At 27.0% G+C, this 22,856-nt stretch overlaps 3 protein-coding genes across 10 annotated transcripts in view; 2 read left to right on the top strand and 1 right to left on the bottom strand.

Moving 5' to 3' along the window:
* Positions 1 to 229: 229 nt before the first annotated feature.
* Positions 230 to 22,856, bottom strand: part of LOC122719610 — a 50,766-nt gene continuing 28,139 nt past the window's right edge. Inside the window, exons 2-12 of the mRNA XM_043945560.1 lie at positions 9,430 to 9,604; positions 9,302 to 9,325; positions 8,332 to 8,447; positions 7,922 to 8,159; positions 4,693 to 7,767; positions 3,998 to 4,195; positions 3,003 to 3,708; positions 2,477 to 2,677; positions 1,569 to 1,703; positions 948 to 1,225; positions 230 to 872 (exon numbers count right to left, since the gene is read on the bottom strand). Coding sequence (XP_043801495.1) covers positions 655 to 872; positions 948 to 1,225; positions 1,569 to 1,703; positions 2,477 to 2,677; positions 3,003 to 3,708; positions 3,998 to 4,195; positions 4,693 to 7,767; positions 7,922 to 8,159; positions 8,332 to 8,447; positions 9,302 to 9,325; positions 9,430 to 9,604 — 5,364 coding nt within the window. The 3' untranslated portion in view covers positions 230 to 654. The remainder of the gene's footprint in view (positions 873 to 947; positions 1,226 to 1,568; positions 1,704 to 2,476; positions 2,678 to 3,002; positions 3,709 to 3,997; positions 4,196 to 4,692; positions 7,768 to 7,921; positions 8,160 to 8,331; positions 8,448 to 9,301; positions 9,326 to 9,429; positions 9,605 to 22,856) is intronic.
* LOC122719611 (1-acyl-sn-glycerol-3-phosphate acyltransferase alpha-like) lies at positions 1,089 to 17,752 on the top strand. Of its 6 annotated transcripts, XR_006347653.1 has the most exons (7): positions 1,089 to 1,435; positions 1,652 to 1,754; positions 15,083 to 15,693; positions 16,243 to 16,558; positions 16,653 to 16,818; positions 16,904 to 17,520; positions 17,660 to 17,752. XR_006347653.1 is itself a non-coding variant. In XM_043945561.1 (6 exons), exons 3-6 carry the CDS (start codon positions 15,506 to 15,508, stop codon positions 17,059 to 17,061), a joined length of 828 nt encoding a protein of 275 aa, XP_043801496.1. In that variant the 5' UTR covers positions 1,089 to 1,435; positions 1,652 to 1,754; positions 15,083 to 15,505; the 3' UTR covers positions 17,062 to 17,746. The 6 variants fall into 6 exon arrangements, 5 of the variants coding, with proteins under 5 accessions (XP_043801496.1, XP_043801500.1, XP_043801499.1 ...); XM_043945561.1 differs by having other exon boundaries at positions 16,904 to 17,746; XM_043945565.1 differs by lacking the exon at positions 15,083 to 15,693 and having other exon boundaries at positions 16,904 to 17,746.
* On the top strand, positions 18,038 to 22,185 carry LOC122719614 (1-acyl-sn-glycerol-3-phosphate acyltransferase beta-like). Of its 3 annotated transcripts, none has more exons than XM_043945573.1 (6): positions 18,038 to 18,094; positions 18,167 to 18,291; positions 18,720 to 19,702; positions 21,305 to 21,620; positions 21,708 to 21,876; positions 21,964 to 22,185. In XM_043945573.1, exons 3-6 carry the CDS (start codon positions 19,665 to 19,667, stop codon positions 22,107 to 22,109), a joined length of 669 nt encoding a protein of 222 aa, XP_043801508.1. In that variant the 5' UTR covers positions 18,038 to 18,094; positions 18,167 to 18,291; positions 18,720 to 19,664; the 3' UTR covers positions 22,110 to 22,185. The 3 variants fall into 3 exon arrangements, with proteins under 3 accessions (XP_043801508.1, XP_043801507.1, XP_043801506.1); XM_043945572.1 differs by having other exon boundaries at positions 18,530 to 19,702; XM_043945571.1 differs by lacking the exons at positions 18,038 to 18,094; positions 18,167 to 18,291; positions 18,720 to 19,702 and adding an exon at positions 20,325 to 20,678.

Raw genomic sequence — 22,856 nt, 5'->3', positions numbered from 1 at the left:
AGATGACACTATAGATGGTATTAAATTTGAAATTTTTACTTGTCTGTCTTTTTCCTACTATTTGTTGTTTTTGTGTATTTTTTTGCTTTCGATCATCACGAAGTATGAGATATTATTTAAAATATATATTTTTATCAATTTTCTTACAAAATTGCAATATAATTTTATCCTAATCTTTCATTGTAAAAAATATAGCTCTTATATTTTCAACTTTAAAATATATCTCTAGGCAATTGAAAGTATAACTCGAAGGAAATTAGAAGGAATTTTTAAATATTTTATCAAGAAACGATATTATCGAAAATTTGTTATCGAATTCATTCTTTCATTTTTCTAAATTTTATAAAATATTGCTAAAACATGCAGTACAATATTGTAATTGTGCGTATTTCTGTCCTGTATTCTATGATAGTATAAATATCCTCTATTTACCTATTCTATTTTATTCTTCTATTCTATTCTATTACCTATTCTATTCTGTTCTATTACCTATTCTATTCTATTGCGTGTAGAAGATTTGATACTTGTAGATTTAATTGTTTCGTTTAATTTTTGAAATAAACAGTGATTTACTTTTTAACAATCTCATTAAAACGATAAATCAATATTTAACCGTGATAATTTGTAATTTGATATATTATTAATGACTTTATATTAGATATAAAAATTCTTACCGTGAAGAGTGTATTTGTTGTCTGATCCTGAACAAACCAAAGGCCCACCACTGTCTCCCAAACAAGCATCTCTTCCGCCATCTTTCAATCCAGCACAAAGCATTCCTGGTGTGATTCTGTATAATGGAATGAATAATGTTTTCCTTCGACACTCTTCCGTCGAGATCACAGGAAGTTGCACTTCTTGCAGGGTATCCGCTGTTCAAAAAAATATTTTATTAATCCATATATTTTTATAAATATTCTAAATATCCAACAAATAATTATATTTACGGAATATTCTTCCTATTTCGAATAATTGTCCCCAACCCGTAACAGTGCACATAGTACCACTTTTCGGCTCTGATTGTGGAAGACATACAGGTCGAACGTAGTCGCTGAAGGTTACTGGTTCTTCGAGTCTCAACATCGCTATATCGTTTATAAATCCATTGTCGATGTAATCAGGATGCAGAGATATGTGATCCAAACGTAATACTTGCTCGTACGGACTTGGAAAGCTTCCTCTGCGAGTAGCTCCGATTCTCGCCACCCAATATTCGTCTTGAGCACTGCGAGAGATGTTGAAATAGTTAGCTACTTGATTGTTATTTTTCAATTTTTAAATTCTGTCTTCTCTTCTATCCATTCTGACACGTCTTTTAGGAACTAATATGATATATGAATATTTTATTTTCAGATTAAAGAGAGAAAAGTTATAATACTGATTCTTCTCTATTGATATTCTCTAATAAAAGTTGTACAAGAAGATACATATTCGAGTAAGTATAATAATAATATTAATAATAAATAAGAATAATAAAAAAGATAATATTTATTTTATTTAAGTTTTATATTATTTAATTTATATCTTTTTTTATTTTCGTAATACATTGTTATTATTTATTTACTCACTGGTAAAAACAATGTGCTGCGGATAAAATCCATTTTTCATTGATGAGAGCTCCTCCACATTGATAATCACCTTCTTTGTACAGAGCAACTTGCCATGGCCAACTTCCAGCTGAAGAGCTACCACCGCCAACTATCCTGGAACGTCGTGAAACATTCGACCTGTTTCAATGTATACATCTTAAACGAGTATGCACATTCAGCAGCTTTTATTGCAATTTGTATTTTAAAACTACAAACACGTTTATATATTTTTTCTCAATTATTCCTAACTTATTTAAAATTTCATTTTATACAAATGATTTCCATTATATTCAATGTTTAAATTTGAATATTATTTATTCACAAGATTTCAGAAGCGTTTTCCACCAACGCGTTTAATTCTCAAGCTTAAGTAAAATATTTTCTAAAGATAATACATAATTCAAGAATACCTCAATCATTTATTTAAATTGAATAAAAAACGGAATTTACTATTTCGTTTATAATTATGAAAACAAAAGGAGGATAAGTCCAATTATTTTCGATTATACACGAACCGGTTTTTTCCGCAATAATCATTAGCTTTAAATTATCAATGATTTTAAACTATCATTGATAATTTGATTCGTCATTATATCATCAGAAAAAGAAAAAGTGGTTAAGTTTGCCAAGTTTTGACTTAATGTAATATTTCTCGTGTTCCGATAAAAATTTATGATTGTATCACGGTATAGTTATTTATTTCGAACGATAAAGATCAGGATAATTTTAATTTTATGCAGATTATTCGTAAATTTTTTTACGATCGATATATTGTTATCATGGTGGTGTACAAAGGTCATTATACTCGGCTGCATTTGTATACAGATAGTTTTGCAAGTGATCCGACCAACGTGTAATTATGAGAAACTGGTTCAGTGAATGTGTACCTGGCTTGCGATGGCGCCTGCGTTCTTATACCACATTCAAGGTTCTTGCACTTGACCCTGAGGACCTCGCCACTCGGGCATTTCGAAGGTTTGAAAGTCAAGATCCTTTTATCGACAGGTTTCTCGTTATAGGAGAGTGTATAATACGATCTTCCAGGTGTTGGATTTTCGTCCAACACTTTTTCCACGGATTCGTAATCTCTGAAAAATGTTTAAATATCGATAATATATTTATTGCATTTTTCATTATCAATGTATCAATTTGAAGAATTGTTTTATTTAAATACAACACTATATATATTTAAATAAAACAAAAAGGTATAAACTTTTAAAAAAAAAAAAATAGATTCTTTTTTACATAGTCTTAAAGGATATAGAATGTTAGAATTCTAAAAATTATCAGAATTACAATTGTTGAATGATAATTATTTATTTATATTATATGGAACAAAATTTTTTTTAGCTACAAACGTAGCGAAAAAAGAATACTTTGGCAAGATGTATAAGAATTATTATGAATACTTACTGATACGTAATCGCTTTACAAACAGCTCTGCCGAGATCTTCGATAGTCCAAGCAGTTTGTCTTTCTTGCAAGAGATGGTCCATTCCATTCAGACACAATTTCCCCCATTTCCCATTCTTCCTGATATTCAAGTAACCTTTTTCATTGTAATTATTGATTTCCTTTTTCAAATTTATCATCGATGCGTTTTTCGCGTTCAAATGGATCGAGTTTCCATGCGGCAAGATGTTCTTCGCGTTCGACGATATTTCCCTTCCGGAGACGAGGATCGTACTACCGTTAACACGTTCACGATTATTAAGAAACGTATTCTCTTTCATCATCGATTCATCCTTGGTGCTTATAATTTTTTCTAATCGAATATCATCTTGGAACGAGGCGTGTAAAGTGGTTGACTCTAAAATGGAGGATTCCACCGCTTCTTGATCGTAAAGGAGGATGTCCTTGTCAGTTGTGGATTCTATTTCTGAGAGATGTCCTTGAGATGATGGATGTTCATCTTTGGTTACGATGGTCCCTGGATTATTATCGTCCTTAGCAAAGATACTCGTTTCTTCGTAATTTAACGTTGAATCGTCTTCTATCAGCGCCGCGCATTTTTTCTCGTCCTCCCCACCTGGACAGTCTGTATAACCGTTGCAAACTTTGTCTTGGTTTATGCAGGTTCGACTGTTGCCGCAAACGAATTGTCCCTCTTCGCACCAATCTAACGATTAAACAAATTAAAATTGAGAATATAAATTTTTAACAAGCCCTCGAAGTAGCGATTAGTAATTTCGCATCGTTTATTTAAAATGATTGATATCGAAATATTTCTTTTTACATACGTATATTCATTTTAAATTTATTAAAATCCAATTTTTATATAGGTTTTTATTCTGCCATTCTTTTTTAATCCGTCATATAAGTGTTTTGACTTCAAGATCGTGAACAAAAAAACTTGCATTTTGCAATATTCACGGTTTATATTTTATTTATAAACGATCGATAAGTACCGCAATCGGTTTCGTCCGAATAATCCCAACAATCTGCCACGCCGTCACAAATCTTTTGATGTAAGAGTTGCGCCTTTAAAAAGTCGGCGCACGTACAATTCATTTCGTCCTCTGAATTCGAGCATTCACCTAACATGTTACATCTACCGCTAGAAGACAGGCATTTCCCATCTCTGCATTGGAAACCGGAACAATGATCTGAAAAAACGTGTGATATTTCTTGAGAATCTTAAATCACGAATAAAATCGCCAACAACTCAATAATGAAACATTGAGAAATGTAAATAAAGTAATTTAAATTCTTCGATACTCTCCACAATTCCAATCCATAAGTTAATTATACAGGTAAATATTTATGATTAAAAAAAAGATATGAATATGTTTGGGATTAAAAATATTAAAAACTAGAGTTCAACTTGTAAATTAAGCGAAGAAAAAGAATTGTAAATACAAGATATAAATTGACGCAATATTAATCATTAACATATTGGATATTAAAAGAAACTGGTATTATAAATGTATATTAGAATTAATTTCGAATGTTTATTTCATCTTATATATTCACCGTAATTATCATTATCGGTTGACATTTTTTCCTTGAAATTAATTCCATCGTGTTTAATTGATGATAAATAATTAATCATCAACCAAACGTCCAACATTGTTAGTGATTTAAAATCAGAAAATAAAATTACCAGCTTCTAAATTTTCTTCGGTGCTGGAAATCATTTTATCGGTACGATCCTCCATTTTATTCAAGATTTTCGTTAATATTTCGACACCATCACGAGTCATCGTAAATCCCGCGCTAGAATTCATCAAAGTTTCGTTCCCTGTCGCGATATCTGCGATCTGTTTCAACTTCTCGAAATCGGGCAATGGCCGATGATCTTCCTGCTCGATATTCGAGACATTCCCATGAGATTTGGAATTATCTTTCCCCTTTACAGGCTCATTTTCCGCTCCAATATCCGCGAATTGCTTCAATCTCTCCAAAAGAGATCTATTCTCTTCGATCGTTGATATTTTTCTATCCGACGTTAAAGATGGCGTCTTGTTCGATACTCTATCTCCGAACGATCGATTTTCTTCCTTATTATTCTTCTCCAATACGGAGAATTGTTCAGGCACTGATATCTGAGAAGACGACACTTGTTCTCCATGCAATTCCGAATGTATAACTGGAAGGGAGGTCGAATTGGTAACGACGAACTTCAATACGATAGGGTTTCCTTTAAAATTCGAGGACACTTTGGTGCTGATCGATGTCACCACTTCCACGATTTGTTCTATCTTAGGATGTTCCTTATTCGAGTCTTTCCCCTCGTTGTTCGTCGTTGATTGAAAGGCGATGGTGTCTCGACCGTTGGACGAATTGCGTTTCGTCGTGTTCCTGTCACGGCTAGGTACGCGAAACAATCGGTCCAGAAGTTCAGAATCGTCTGAAGTGGTGTGATCGATCTTAGGTCTTGGCCTTACGGGCCTGCCGATTCCTGTGTTGCTCTTGGCAGGCGCAAGAGTAACTAAATTCTCCACCACGTAAGCTTTCAAAGTGTCGTTATAAATCTTCTTTCTTGTCTCGAGGGAATTGTACGGTCGATTCACGGTTCCATTGAAAAGTCCTTCCTTTTTCGTCGATGATTTGGAGGAATCGTCCTCTTCGTCCTCCCCTGGCGTGTGCTTCAACGTGTCGATCTCGATGAAGGTGGAATTCCTCGAAATGTTGGACGTTAATCTCTCTTTATTTCCTTCGTTTCTTACGACTAATTTATCAACGTTATTGTACAACGGATGTATCATCTCCGAATAAACTTCCGTGGTGCTTAACTTGAGAAACTTTTCATCGTCTATTATACTCTCCGTATTTAATTCGATTGGACGCGTCCCTCCGTGTTCCTCGATCCTCGAATTCTTCGTAGAAACCGTTTCGGAATCGTTGCTCGTCTTCTTGAAAGTTTCCAATTCTATGATTTCCTTCAAATTTTCTGGAAGAATCTTAATCGTCTCCTTGTTATTTCCTTTACTTGAGTTTACGCTTAATTGGCTAGCCTCGGTGAATCTCTCTTCTTGATTTATTATGCTATCCGTCACAGTGTTTATTTCTTGCTTTAACGATCCCTCTTCGTCTCTCTTACTGTAATCAACGACAGATGTAATTTTGTCCACTGGTATCGTGTGCCTGAATGGTTTCAGAGTGCCGGAACTCTCTATTAAACTCGGCCTCATCCCACCTCCATTCAAATCGGGAGTCTTATAGCTCGTATATATCGGCTCCTGCCCGTTTTTGTCAACTTTTCTATCCTTCAAAGCGTTATTCTGCTGTTTGTCCATGGCCTGGACCTCCGTATACCGATTTCTCGGTTCCAATTCAACGTCCACATCCGGAACCGGCTCCGCAACCCCCACACCCGACACTTTCGTCGTCGATTCCTCGTAATCGAATTGAACCGGCCATTTTTGAGTACTAGAGATGACCGAAAGTAAAAGATTATCCGAGCTTTCTTTATCCTTCGCGCTACTTTGATCCATCTTCTTTTTATTCGTCTTAATAGAATCGTTAGGCTCCTTAACAGCGTCATCTTGCTTAATGGATTCTTCGTATCTAGTATCTGCGATTAATGAGCCAGCAACTCTCCAACCGGTTTCATTTTCGTTCGTGGACGGGTGAGGTTTCGTGGAAGAAAATTCCAAAGGTTGAGAAGAAGAAAATCCAAAAGGTTTGGAGGACGTTCGAAGTTTGACGTCGTAAGTTTCGGATGGCAATTGGCCGGAAACCTCTATATCCGGCCTCTTGTCGTCCAATTCGATTGGCGACGATTCCGTGAACATCTGTCCATCCTCTAACAATCCTGGAATTTTGTTCTTAAATTTTCCATTCACTCTGAAATTCACCATTTCTTGAGGGACGATCCTGTCTCGTGGAAAATCGGTGTCTCTGATGTCGAATGTGCTCATCCCGGGAACGTCCGCGTACGAATTTAATATTCCCAATGGTTCGGAAGGTTTGGTCGGTATTTCAGGGATTTCCCCTTGGACACTGTACTGGGGTGTCATCTTTATGGACGTGTCGGAAACCACGTCTCCGACATTGGCGTTAGTATAATTTACCTTGTAATTCGTTTCAGTTTTGTAATTTGTTTCAGTTTTGTAATTTGTCTTTTCAACGTTGTCCGGCAATAATTTTAACTCCGTATTGATATATCCAGGTATGATAGGTTTCCACGGCGAAGTTTCGAAATCAGGATTGCGAAAATCTTTGAAGACGTCTTGGTCTTCCGTCTTGATCGTGGAAGCGGTGGTGGACGTGGTGATTTTCTTAGAAGATTGTGAATGAACGTTGCTAAACGATTCATCGTGCACGGTATAATTAAGTTTTTCGTTCATTTTGTTGGTCACAGTTTGCGTCACGGTTTGACTCGTCTCAGTGCTGTTTTTCATGATAATCGATTTGTTCGTACTTTGTTCCTGAGTAGGTAATAATGATACTTTGGTATTATTCTTCGTATCGGATTGAGCTTTCGCAGTTTCTTGAGTGGAATTCGTTTTGTTCGTGACGTTCACTTTTTCGGCTTTGTAGGTTCCTTGGATGGTTGGTATGTTGGTAAAATCGATGTCAGGCTCGATGGACTCGATCTTGGTCGGTTTAGATTTTGGTTTCGAGCTGGTGATCAACGAACTATTCCTGTTTGGTCGAAGAAGACCGTTCTTTGTGATCATCGCGCTCTTTTGTTGAGTTTGCTTCTGATTTCCTGGCACTTCTTGGTTTATTCCTAGAAATAATTGGAAATTAATTATAAATTAATAATTGGAGAATAATTGTAGTGGATATATATTATTTTTTTTAAAAGTTTTTTAAAATTTTTAATTTAAAAACATTTAATCTATCAGAGAATATGATTTTTGTTAAAAAAAAATTATGCTCACTTTTTATTGATATACTAGCGAGGTCCAGTTCCATGTCTTTGAATAAAGAAGACGATGAATACGTCTCTTTCACGATAATGTCTTCGATCGTATCCTCGATATTCGTGATCGATCGTGGTATTTTTCTTCTGTTTAAATATATCCTGAAGAATACCTTTAATATACCGTTTTCAAATTTGTCTATGATCGTTTGCTTGTAAGCGGTGCCCAACACGCTTCTTCTAAATAACAGTTCGAACTGGAAATATATCAGTTAATTTGTTAATCAATTTATTCATTAATTTTTAAATCGAAAAAAAATTTGAACGTATATTAAATAATTTGTCACTGTGCTTTGTTTATTTTTTTTATTCCAATTTTATTATTTCTATTTTAAATTTTTAAATTATTATAGTAATCAATACACTTACTATATTTTTATATTTGCGTTCCTTTTCGCGGAATACCATACTGGTATTTAATTTCAACATTGGATTATACTTTTCACCCTTAGCCACCCTGAAACTGCAGGAGAATCCAACGATCGCTAAAAATATTATTTCAACTAATATTATCGATATTCAAAAATCTATTTTATTATTTAAAATTTTGTAATAAATTTATGTTTAATGATAATATAATTTATATTTATATAAAATCTCAGTTCCAGTTTTTTCTGTGAAACTTTATTGTAAAGATAAAAAAAAGAAAAAGATAAAAAAAAGAATTAATCATAAGTTTGTAAATGCTTCATTAAAAAATTATAACAAAAAAATTACACGCTTAAATACGAAATGATTGATTTTTTATTACGTTTAGTAAAAGGTATATGTTATCGATTTATTGATAAAACTTAAGAAATTAATCATTTACGAATTTTTTTTTTATATTTATTATTTTCTAAGATGAATAAAAAGTGAATTTTTAATCGAAACTAAAGAAATATTGTAAGGAAATCTATACATAAGCAATAAATTTTTTTGGAATATATTTGCATAAAATATAAGTAAATAAAAGATAAAAAATATAAAAAAATTTGTTGAAAAATTATGTAAATAATGTAGCTTATATTATTCATTAATAATGTTAAACTAATGATTTATTTTTATTCAACAAAAAATAATCTATTGTCATTTCGTATTTTTGTTATAAATTTTTAATGAAACATATAAATGTATGTATAATATTTTTTTTTCTCCTATTTTTACAGAATATATTGTATAAAGTTTTTGTATGTTCTAATATACTATAAATCTTATTAATTGTGTAAATAAAATATCTTATAAATAATATAAAATACAATTTTAGATATAATTGTAATTAAATATTCAAAATTTATATTTCATTATACAATATTGCATTTTATTTTAAATTTATAAAATAATAAAATGTAATGCTTACCATTTTTTGAATCTGTTCGAAGAGCTGAAACAAAATTCATCTTTTCTTTAGAAATATATTTTAATCTATTTAATTATTTCTTATATATTATAAAATATTTATTGTTAAAATATAAGTTATGAACATACCTCCCATCCATAATGCAAGTCCTGCAATTGCAAAGACCGCGATTAATACTAGCATAGCGGAGATAATTAACATTGCGCTGCCGACTTTCCACGTTGTATTCCCCCTTTGTTTTTTCATTTGTTGTGGCGAAATCCTGGACCATGTCGTTGATCGTTGTGGTAAATAATAATCGTTCTATAAATGATAGAAAAAAAAAAAAAGATTAACGAAAGCTATTTATTCATCAATAAAGAAAATTTTATTGAAACAGAGTTTTATTCTACGATTGTAAATTCGATTTATCTTCGATTCCAAAAATTTTCATAGGATAATTATTATTATTCTACGAGCTTTGATTGATAAAAAATAAATTTGATATTTTTATTCCTTATTGTTTTCCAAATTTTTGGACGATGAATTATATTTTTCAATTTATATGTATTACATGAATTTATTCTAGTCTTGCAACAATCTTTGCAGCAATGTTCGTGACGTAAACTGTAATGTTTCGCTATAAGTTTAATTTATATTTAATTAAGTGAAAATGTTATGATGAAAATGCAATCTTCATTACTTATGTATATTCTTTTGAATCGAGCATATATTTATTGTTCGATAATCATCTTTATTCAACGATTCAAATAATCGGAATGCGTAATAAATTTAATCAGGTGTACAATAATACCAGTAACGGTACTGACATCGAGGAGGAATGCTAAAAAAAAAAAAAAAAAAAAGAAGGAAAAGGAAGAAAGTTCCAAAGTTGAGCACAGCAGGTGAGACTGAACAGAGAATTTAGTATATCACTTCGTTCAATGGCTCGTCGAATTTAAAATCGAATATAATTTTAAAATTTTTATTTGCAATTGGTTCAATTGCTATACAATTTAAGATATTATGTAAAATTTTCAAATATTTCATTGTTATTTTTAATTATTGTATTGTTACACATTTTCTAATAATTTCATGTTATATAAGCAACATGATTAAATCATTTATTAAATATATATATTTTACAATTTACATCATAAAGATTTAAGAAGAAAAAAAAAATAATATATTTTATTTTATTCATTTTTATTCATCCTAAATACTTATATAATACAGTGTTCTAATTAAGAAACTAAAATGATTTTGCAAGTTCAGAATTAATAAAACCTTATCTGAAGATACTTCATACATTCGGATTTACTATTTTTTATTCATACAAGTTTCGATAAACGATGTTTCAAGATACATTCACCCGTTACAATCATGATTCTTCTATAAGAAATCAGAAAAATGTGATGATCAGATTAAGAGCACATTCCAAGAAAATAAAATTTATGCATGCGTTGGCATACATAATCGAAGTAAACAGAAAAAGAAAAAAAGGAACAAGTGTACTTCAAGGCTCGGTTAATAGACCAATCCAACGTCATGGTTCGTTGCTACGCAAGATTTATCATAGAATCGAATCATCGATGTTGATACGTGAAAAAAGAAACGTTTGAAGAACATGTTTCGGAATCATTCATTTTAAATGAGAAAGATTACTCGAGTAATTATAATATTATTTCTTTGCATTCTTTGCTATTTTTTAAGTAAATATACTTTTCGATCGATCAAAGTAATATTAAAATATTAAAATTCGATTTATTTTTTAAAATATATAATATAAAAATAAATTTATATTATATAAACGTATAATATGTGGAAAAAATAAATTGAAATTTTATATTATTAATCGATATATAGTTATATATGTATACATATATATAATAATTAATGATGGGACTTTTTGTGTTTTAATATATCATTTTCTCGTATTCTATTACTCGTAGTATACTTCGTCCCATCACTAGTAACTGATCTCTTGAAGTATATTATGCTTAAAAAACATTGAAGGTCGTCTTGATAGCCTTTAACATCTGATCTTGGGTTGATTCAACGCGACTTGATGTGATATTTAAGTATAGATCGAGAATGAAAAATAATTTCATGTTCATGGATACGATAGAAACTTCATGGCCACATAAGATGGAGAAGGCAGTGTGTACGGTGAGGTCGTTGCCTTTAAAAATGGAGAACCGAATCCTTGAAGAACAAGCTCTGACGCAAGCTGAATATCATTATCTGGAATATCATTATGTGGAATACGTAATTCTTTTTTTCTCTTTTTCTTTTTTTTTTTTAATATTAGTTACATATAAATTAATCGTTGCAGTTTATTAATCTATATGGAGAAAAGCACAGAATCTTTTAATTTTCGTTCTTAATTATCAAATTTCTTAAATTCTTAGATTTCGGATTTTTTGTTTTCAATAAAATAATTTGCAAAATTATTCTTGTTTAAAGTTATGTCATAATTAAAATATTCTATCCGGTAATAATAATTTATTTTATCAACTGCTAATAATTTAATAATTTAACTGCTAATAAAAAATATTGTCTATATTCATAATATTATATATATTATATAATATTGTCTATATTTTTTGAAAAAGTTATATTTATATATATATTTCAAAACGGTGATTAAAATTTAGATATTTTATAGAGACAGAGAAAAATGACAATAAAAATAAGATATTATTTTTATAAAATGTTTCGAAATGTTAAGGAATGAAAAGAGATAGTAAGTATTTTCGATATAATTGATTACGAGTTATATTTAATTATAATCATTGTAGATTGAAGTAGAATCAAAATATTAGATAATTTTCAAATTATTTTTAATTAATTAATCTTCAGTAATATTATATTAAATCTGATATCTTAGATTAATATCAAATAGAAAAGTAAGAATTGAACATATAATAATCTTTTTATATTTATAATCTATTTATAATTTATAATATATTATATTTATAATATATAATATTTATAATATATTATATTTAGCACGAATATACAAATTTAATAATAGTATATTAATTAACATTAATATAGCATAATTTCTAAGAATAATTTCTAAGAAAATTTATACAACCAAGTATTTCAAGAAAAATTTCAAAGTAAACTTGACGATTATTTATTTATGATTTTTAAATAAAAGATTTAAAGGTTTAAAACAATTTTTTTCCTGTAATATAATATATTTTTTACGTAATCAGTCTTTTTTAAATTTTTTAAAAATATTTCTTAAAATTCTCAGTCTCTATAACATATTTAAAAATCATCACAAAATGAACACATGACACATGGATGAATAGATCGAAAATTTTGTTCTCGATATTCTATATACCAAAAGAATTAAAGAATAGCTCTAGTGATCAAGTTTTTGGAAAACACTGACCTGAATCTATCACATCGATTCAAGTCTGTTAAAAGATCACATCATTTTCTTCAAGCTCTCTTCTAATATCACACCAAAGTCCATCAAGGCTAATTACGTTATCGAGTTACCATTGAACATGACCAAATACATTGAAATTCGTGATAAGTTTATCAACACTGACAACAATTAATCTAATCGTAAACACTATTCTCATGTGGATCCCTGAAGGGAGCGTGTTCGTTAAAATCGTGTATCGAGCAACAGCATCGAATCAAAAAGCGTTCTATATAAGATTAGATTGCCAGTTTGCCGAGCGAATCGAATTGAAAATCTTACGGCCCGGAATTCCGCGTTGTGTGTTGTCAGATGCACCGTTAAGGGTTTATCGATGTCGTGATTTCATGAGAAGTATCGTTTTGCACCGTTTCTGCCCGTGTTAACTGCTGCACACCTATCAAGATGGTCACGTATACGAAGGCAAGCCAACAGAAATCGCTATGCAAAAGATGATAATCTCGTTTCATGGTAGAGGAAAATTCTCGCGATTTTTTTGTGATTTTTTTTTTTTAGAATCGGTTTTGGTTTGAATAGAATTCGAGATGATTGATGAGATGATTGGTTCGTCGCAAAAGTGTTTATATTATTGGCAAATAAAAAGTTTAATATTCATAATATATTTGGTTTGATTTTAAAAATTGTAAATTTGAATCGTTCAGAAGTTTTTCGACATATTGATTTTTGCAGATGATTAGTTATGATAAAATAAATTTGGATTAATTCTTGATACAGATTACTCCGTGATAGTTCTTTGTTCGTTTCAAAAACCGTGTGTTTAATTTAATTGAAATAATAAATTGAGTTTAATTTATAATTAAATTATATAATTAAGGTCCATGGAATACTTTTTTTGCTTGTATTATTTTTAGATAATGTTGAAATACCGTGATTGTTGAAGTAAAAAAAAATAATAGTTCCAATAAATATCAAAGTATTTTTTTAGATTTTAAAGAAAGAAAAATTTTTGATAATATATTGTCATAATAAAGTTTTATATTTTGTCAGGTTGAAATTAATTGTTTCATGAAAAAAATTTCATAAATTCATAATTTTTATAAAAATCTAGCACACGACAATTTTGTTTATGGAAGGCACATGTTGAATTTCGCGTAGATTTTCGAATCTCATAAATAAAAAAAATTTAGCAGAATTCTTAGAACTTTATATAACTAAATGATAATGAAGATAATAGTCTTAACAATACGGTATATTTTAAATTACAACTAAACTTCTTCATTATGTGTTAAATAACGCACGTTGCATTTACAAGACAAAGAGTTAGCGGGAAAAAATATTGAGGAAGTTACGAGTTCATAAAGATCCATTCTTTATGGGCGTTCCTTGATTTATTTATCTTTTCTCATTAGCATCATAATAGAAATGAGAAAAATTCACATTTGGAAGCGTGATCATTTATATTTTTTTTATTATATTTTGAAAAATTAATTAATACAAAAATGAATATATATCTCGAATGTACTTATGTTTGCTTCTTTTTTGGATCTGATTGTTCTCATATTCCTGAATTTATTAAAATATTCATGGATTCATGATTTTTCACATTCTAAAAGATAAATTTGTATATAATGAAATAAAAATTAAATGCTGATGAGTATGTAATTTTTTTTTAATTTTATGTATGTTTTTCTTCTGAAAAATTGATCAATTATTCGAAATAAGCAAGCTTTATTGTCAAACTCGTTCTAATCGATCGCATTTTGTATGAATTTTTAGGCAATTTGTGATATCATTCTGCTAATACTTTTTCTCTTTCATCATTATTTCATATTTTATAGATTTCCAATTTTAAATATTTTATAAGAGATGTCATTTTTAATAATCCTCGTTAACGATTGTTATTTCATTATATTTTATTTATACGATAAATCTTGTTTACAAAAGATTTGATATTACGATCAATTTATTTGTGACTCAGTTAACGACCATTCAAATAACCATCTGTGTTGCAGTTATCTAATACAAAAGAGATTTTTAAAATTATGATATACATATTTCCAAAGCAAGGCCATATCGAAGTATATAAACTCATTCCACATTCTAATAAATAGAATTCTTTTAGTATTCGCTTGCATTGAATGTAATACATTTTGAACTATATTCAGAAGAATCTTGAGAGATTATTGGCAAATAAAAGGTCACTGATAAACGACCAATTTGTAATACATAAAGTGATTTATATATGTATTTAAATTTCTTTATGAAATTGTTCAATCTGATGTGAAACAAAAATAATAAATTTTAACATTCGACTGTGCGTATAATGTATGTTTTCCATTTGTTTTGTTCACGTGTCGACTTCTCGAATCGTGAATGATTCGTATTCTTAAATTTTTTAGTTAAAATCGTATTAAAAAAAAAAAAAATCCATCGTCGTATCAATTTTTAAACATGATTTTACGATTTGAACTCTAACCTATGTCTGTTACATATGATAAAAAAGTTTAACTCAATTATGATTGGTCGTTGAAGATATATTAAGTAAAATATATATAAATAAAAGTATATATCTAGACAGAAATTGTTAGATATTTAATAGAAGAAGAATAGTAAAAAAATCAAATAGTGAAAGAAGATAGTTAAGTGGTGTGATTAATATAATTTAACATTTAGTATGATTTTTGTCAAAAAGACATTTGTTACTCACAGTTGAGATTATAAAAGTGAAATTGTTAAGTATAAAGAAGCGTGATTGATTTTAGTGCTGTAATATAGAAGAAATATAACCTTTTGGTGCATGACTATCTTTGTGACTATAAAAAATGATGATGAATTATTTCGGAATGATCTTTATTACCATTATTCTTATAATGTCGTGCATCTTATACAAAACGAGCAGAACTTTTCGTTATTATTTCAAATATGTCATCTTTAGTCTACATATAGGAACATCTACAGCTTTTTTAATTCCAATTTTTATATTTCGACCAAGAAATGTGAAAAACTTACGGTTAGTAATCATCTACTATTTTTTTAGAGAATAAAACTTTTTCCCTTGAATATTTTTCTATATTTCATGTCATTTTTTTTTTTTTCTATTACACCAATGTTTGAATATCTATCAATTTTTATTTTATTATAGAACAAATTCATTAAACTGTAGATATATTGATTGCAATATGATCTTTAAAGAATCGATTCCAAAGACTAAAACAAAAACAAAAATTAATGTAGAAAAATTTTCAAGTTATTTGTTTGTTAAGTAATAATTCAAAAAGTTTGTATTGCATGAAGTTGAATGAAAAGTATGATAGAATAACACTATCTCCATCTCATTTTATTTAATATAAATTTAAACTTGCTTATAATTTGATTATAACATAAATAAATTATGTTATATATGTGTATTTAATCGAAATTTTTATTTTATGTTTAGAATCGATTCTTTTAAGATATCTTACGAATATATTAATTATGCTATATATAATTATTGTATTAAATTTCGTATTAATATAAGTTTATTTATAAATATATATCATAATGTGTAATATAATTTTAGATTACTAGCAATGGTAGTAGCTCCTATTACTAAAATCATCGGAGTAAGTTGGGAATTAAGAGGAAGAGAAATATTGGAACAAGACAGAACATACATAATAGTATCAAATCATCAAAGTCTTTTAGATTTCTTGGGAATGTATCAAATATGGCCAATAATGAATAAATGCACAGCTATAGCGAAACGAGAGATTTTCTATTTGTGGCCATGTGGTTTAGCTGCTTGGCTTGGTAGATTAATATTCATAGATAGGATGAACTCAGATTCGGCTCGAATTGTTCTTAATAACGCCACGGATTATATTAAAGAACACAATGTAATTTAATAAATGTTATGTACAAAAATGTTACGTAAATGAATAGTTATATATTATATATTAATTGTTTTTAAAATAATCTTCTGCATTTCAGATTAAATTGTGGATATATCCAGAAGGAACCAGACGCAGTACTGGTACGATACATTCGTTTAAGAAAGGTGCTTTTCACGTTGCTATACGTAATCAATTACCAATAGTACCAGTTGTCTTCTCTTCCTATTATTTCTTATCCAAGAGGGAAAAGAAGTTTGAGTCTGGTACGTACCTTTTTCTTGTACAAAATATTAAACATTTTGTTTAATCTTCAAAAATTAATACTCATTGACGATTGATTATTTCAAGGTCGAGTTATTATAAAAGCATTGCCAGAAATATCAACGAAAGGGTTAACGATTGACAATGTTGATAGTTTGTTAGAAAAAACACGAAACATTATGATCGATGCTTTTAATGAAATTAATAGAGAGATACAATCTTCAAGTAATACTAGTAGTTCTTAAATAAAAACGACAAAAATATCATGTTAATATAAGTTGAAATAAGTTAGATATTGTTATATTTTATTGTGTAATTGTAATTATAACGGATAATGAATGTCAGTATTGTAAAAATGCTGCGATGCATAATGATTATTTTATTCAATGTTTTAAATTTAATGATAAAATAATCAAATAAAAAAGATCAACAATCAAATGAGAACTTGATCTCTTTAGGAAGATATCTATATTATACTTGAATCATGTGAATAGATCTTCTTCCTTGAAGTTATAAGAATCAAAAGTTTGCCAATTATTTTCTTCTTTTTACCGATTTTAATACTTATAACATATTTTAACATCTTGCATTTTTAGAGTTTATATATTTTAATGATGAGAAAATGTGACAGAAAGTGAAGATATTGTACTGTAAACGCTTATATTAAATATTTCTCTTAAAAACGAAATATTTCCTTGATCTGGGTAAGTATTTATTTTAAAAAAAAAATGGCTAAGTAGATATTGAAAAAGAATAATGAAAAAGAAATTATGATTATGTAAGAAATAGTAAAAATTATGTAAGAAATAATAAAATTGGACAATGATCTGTTTAATACAATAGATTCTTAAAAAAGATTCTTAAAACCTTTTATAAAGGTTGCATATGATAAATTAGTTTGTTTATGATAAAATGTAAGAAAGATAATGATAAAGGAATAAATAATTAATTAAAAAATGAGAAATAGAAAATCAAAACTGAAATATAAAAAATAATAAATAAGATTAACATTTTAATGAAAAGAAAAATATAACTAATATATTTAAATAATATATAATATATAAATAATAATATGTATAAATAATAATATGTATAAATAATAAATATAATAATATATAAATAATATATCTAATATATCTAATATATATAAGAACATATAAAAGGTTTTGTAAAGTAATATTTATAAATATAACTCAGAAAAAGCTTGAAATATTACTAATAATTTTATGAATCGTATAAAAGAAGAAAAAGATAATTTAACAAATAATATACATATAGGTAAGTGAATATTTATATATTTTATATTAATTTTCAAAATATTATATATTAAATTATGGATATTTCCCAAAGGAAGCAGATATAATATTAATGCAGAAAAATACCTTTCTCGTGCACAATTACCAATATTGCCAATACCAATATTTCTCTTTTTATTATTTGTTTTTAACGATAAGGGAAAAAGACATTTGATTCTGGTAAGTCTTTTTGCTATATAATATATAAATATTAAATTTATCATTTTAATAATAAATATTAAATCTATGATAGGGTTGACTGTGATAGGGATTAATATTGAAAAAGAAAAAGCACAAATATCATTTTGAATGTTTTTAATCATTAGTATAATCTTGACATAATACATTTTAGATTATAGGAATCATATCATGGTGAAATTAATGGATTTAAAAAAATTTTGTTTCATTTTGATTGTAGTTAGAGAAGATGACATATGCATGCATGCTATTTTCAATTTCTTAATGATGCATGTGTAATTTCATATTTATTATTAACAAATTTATTATATTTTTAACGAATATTACCGTGATATTACCAGCGAAATTCATTGGAAATAAATCATAACATTACAAGATTTTTTGTACAACAAGCAAAAACTGTTTTGTAGATAGAAGAATGTGACAATATGTTCTGTCTGTATGTTTGTAAACTGTTCAATGATTTCAAGGTTTATAAAGATTCTGTTCATTTTGCGGTGATTTATCAAAGAGTGAGAATATAAAAGTACTACGTTATACAGATTTGAATTTCTGGAATTCGGAAAGAAATTGATTAAAAATTAAAATAGATTCTCGAATTAAAAAAAACAATATTTATCAGTGTTAAAAATAATTAAAAAAGCCTTAGAATATAATTTTTCAAAAAATGTTGAAAATGATGAACATCATTGTTGTCTGATCGGAATAAATGAGCTATTTTGCGTATAGTGTCCAATTAACAAATAATGAAGACAAATAATGAAGAAAATTGGCATTAATATAAGTGTTAATCGTGTATTAAGATAGTGAAAGACTAAGAGATTGAAATTAAAAGAAGAAACCTGCGTTAATAGCGAAATACAAAAAAGAACGCTTCACTTTTGTGAAATTGATAGAAATGAAAGCGAAAACTTATATTTTCGAACAAAAGAAATATAAATCTTGACGGTGTCATGATTTTTATTTTGAAAAAACAAATATTCAATAGAAAAATGGATAATATTAAATATTTGAACTTGATAAGAAAAAAAATAATTATCTAGAATATATTTCTAAATTTGAATATATTTTTCAACAAAATAATGCAGCTACATACATTGCAAAATAGTTCCAATTTTATTTTAATAGAAAAAAATTTATTTTATCATGATTTGCATATTTCTTGGATATTAATATAATTGAAAATTGTTTTGGGAACAATTGCTCATGCGATGTATAAAAATATGCAAAAACAAATAATATGAACACAGAGCAATAAAATAACTTATATGAACAATTGCAATACAGATTTGATAAATTACCAATATCTAGAGAAGTGGATTACAATCTAAAATTATAATGTTGTTACGTAAGATATGATATTATGCATATTCATCATTTATTTTAAATTCAGGTAATTTTACAATTACAAATTCATGAATAATAGATTTTCTCTCAAGTTTATTCAATGCAAAAAATTTTTGCAATATAAATTTTGTATAAATTTGATTGCATTTATTTGCTAGTTATATAACTCTTCTTACATGTAATATGTAAGAAATGAAAAAAGAAAAATAATGAAAAGAAGTTTTTTAATATTCATTTTATTCAATGAAAACTATTATATTATTATAATTACATTATATTTACATTATTAATTTAAGATTAATTTACATATATATAATAATTTACATATATAAATTGATTGAAAATAAATTAATTATTTAAATCATGAATACGTCATGAAATGATAAAAAAATTTATTAAGAAAAAATTTTAAAATAGTTTTATTTATTTAAAAGAAATTTTAATGTATAAATTATAATTTATACATTATATATAGAAAAATATATATACAAATATAGAAAAATTTGAATTTCAATTAATTTAATTTAATTTATTTTAATTTTCATATGCATCATATATTAAATAAATTTATATAATTCATATACATATATACATTCAATAAAAAATATAAAAAAAAGGATGCATATATCTATAATAAATAAATCTAGGAACATGGAATATTAATAGTCATTTAGTTATTGAGACTAATAGAGTTCACACCAGAAAAGAAGTTTCTCAAATTGAATTTATATTTCTTAAAATTGTACCAGTGTACTAATGTCTATATTTTTTTAACAAACTACAATATTGATTTTAATAGTGCGATACAACATATTAGTGTATTTAACGTCAAAATAAAGAATAATATCTGTTTATTTCGAGATGTATCTTTTATTGATATGTGTTTCTCTTGTCTTATATAAAATGAGCAAAACTTTTCGTTTCTATACAAAATTCGGTATTTATTTTTTATATACAAATATACTTTCACTTTTTTTATTACCAATTTTTATATGTCTACCAAGAAGTGAAAAAAATTTATTGTAAGTAACTATTTGAAGTACATTTAATATTTAAATTTATAATTATTCATAATTATTTATAACGAAAAAGAAATATATATATTCATTCCAGAAATTATGGAAATTAAAATAACAAAATGCATTCTAGAACTAGAATAATTTTTTTTCAATAAATCGAAGCATATTTTTAAATATCTTTCTTAAGACATGTGTCGTCGAAAGAAAATATGAACATTTTTTTCTATTTCAATGATAAGAAATATTTTTTTTCTACGAATCAGTGATAAAGTGAATGAAATCAAAAAAAAAAAAAAACAATTCTTGAAATATCTATATCTCTTATATTAATTATTATAGATGTATAACAATTATAGATATATAATTAATATAGATAATTAAAGAATTCTATGAAAGTTAATTGTATATATGCTAAATTTTTTATAAAAGAAGAAATAATAATAAATTTTTAATTTTATTGTCACTATTATGATAATTTAATTTATTTACACTATTTATTAATATTATATTAGATATATATATATAATTTATAATATTATAATATTTATAATATTTATAATATTTATAATATTAATATTATATTAGAGATATATATATATTAAATAATATATTTTGAAATATATTTTCAGAACAGTGGCACTAGTATTTGCTCCTATTACCAAAGCTATGGGAGTAAGTTGGGAGATAAGAGGAAGAGAACATTTAGAACAAGAGAGATCATGCATAGTAATAATGAATCATCAAAGTCTTTTAGATTGTGTTGGACTGTATCAAATATGGCCGTTTTTGAAAAAAAGCACAATTATATCAAGACGAATAATTTTTTATATTTGGCCAAGTGGTTTAATTTGTTGGTTTGGTAAAGTGATATTTATAAACAGGATGAAATCGAATTTAGCCCGAAAAATTCTTAACGATGCCACGGATTATATTAAAGAAAAAAAGGTAATTTAATAATCGTAACATGCAGGCAAATCAATCATTTTCATAAATATTGTATATTAATATTTTCTTTATATGTCTTTTGCATAGATGAAATTATTAATATTTCCCGAAGGAACTAGACGCAATAATGGTGAAATTCATGCATTCAAGAAAGGTGCCTTTTATATTGCTATACGTAATCAGTTACCTATAATACCAGTTGTTTTCTCTTCCTATTATAATTTTTTATCAAATGAAGAAAAGAGATTTGATTCTGGTAAGTCTTTCTTTTATATAAATATTAAATTTTATTTATGCATAAAAATTAATATTAAAATACAAATTAATAATTGATTATTTCTAGGTCGAGTTATTGTAGAAGCATTACCAGCAATATCTACAGAAGGATTAACACTTGACGATATTAATAAATTGTTGGAAAAAACACGAAATAGTATGATCGATACTTTTGAAAAAATTAATAAAGAAGTACAAGTGAAGTGTTTTTAATACTTTTGGATGGTAGCAATCATATTATTATAAATAGATATTCAATCATATTATTATAAAAAAAAATTTATTATTCTCTATTCTATTAAAAGTAATTCAATTTGAATATCTAAAATATCTGATTATTTGAATATCAGAGATATATATTTTTTGGAATTAGATGAAAAGAATGATATTTTTATCTTTTAATAAATAATGATAGAACAGAAATGATAGAATAATGATAATACATATCGCTAATTGTAAGATTATAAAATAATATTTTACAGAAAAAAATATTTTTATCATATAGTCATCAAAATATAATTGAGAGTTTATTAATTGAGAGTTAAAATATCGTTAAGTAGAATTTAAAAAACAGCATAATCCATAAACTTGAACAATTTTTATAATTGAAATAAATTATAGAAGAATAATACAATACATTAATACAATAATATGAATATATATGATATTACGAATTTTTTTAAAAAAATATCAACATTTTATAATCATACTATAAATATTGTTTTCTTGAAAATAGAATGTACAGAAAATATGAATGTACAAAAATAAGAAATGTATAATATGTATATACATGCAATTAAAAAGCGTATAAAGAACTAATATAAAAAATAAGAAATGAAAAAAAAATTAGAATTATGATGTAAAAAAATTATGTTAAATTATAAGTAAAAAAGTTTGTGTTAAATAAAGGAAGATTGTGAGACAGAACAGTATCACAATAAGTTATTTTACTCTATTTAT

Source organism: Apis laboriosa, unplaced genomic scaffold (genome assembly GCF_014066325.1).
Source record: "Apis laboriosa isolate Shangri-la unplaced genomic scaffold, ASM1406632v1 scaffold910_cov157, whole genome shotgun sequence".
Taxonomy (NCBI): Eukaryota; Metazoa; Arthropoda; class Insecta; order Hymenoptera; family Apidae; genus Apis; species Apis laboriosa.
The sequence above is the reverse complement of the archived record's forward strand: the minus strand, read 5'-3'. Positions and strand labels throughout refer to the sequence as shown.

Coding starts and splice junctions, on each gene's coding strand:
- LOC122719611 (XM_043945561.1), top strand. CDS start 15,506: ATGATGATGAATTATTTCGGAATGATCTTTATTACCATTATTCTTATA. Junction 15,694..16,242: donor AGAAATGTGAAAAACTTACG/GTTAGTAATCAT, acceptor ATATAATTTTAG/ATTACTAGCAATGGTAGTAG. Junction 16,559..16,652: donor ATTATATTAAAGAACACAAT/GTAATTTAATAA, acceptor TCTGCATTTCAG/ATTAAATTGTGGATATATCC.
- LOC122719614 (XM_043945571.1), top strand. CDS start 20,518: ATGTATCTTTTATTGATATGTGTTTCTCTTGTCTTATATAAAATGAGC. Junction 20,679..21,304: donor AGAAGTGAAAAAAATTTATT/GTAAGTAACTAT, acceptor ATATATTTTCAG/AACAGTGGCACTAGTATTTG. Junction 21,621..21,707: donor ATTATATTAAAGAAAAAAAG/GTAATTTAATAA, acceptor TCTTTTGCATAG/ATGAAATTATTAATATTTCC.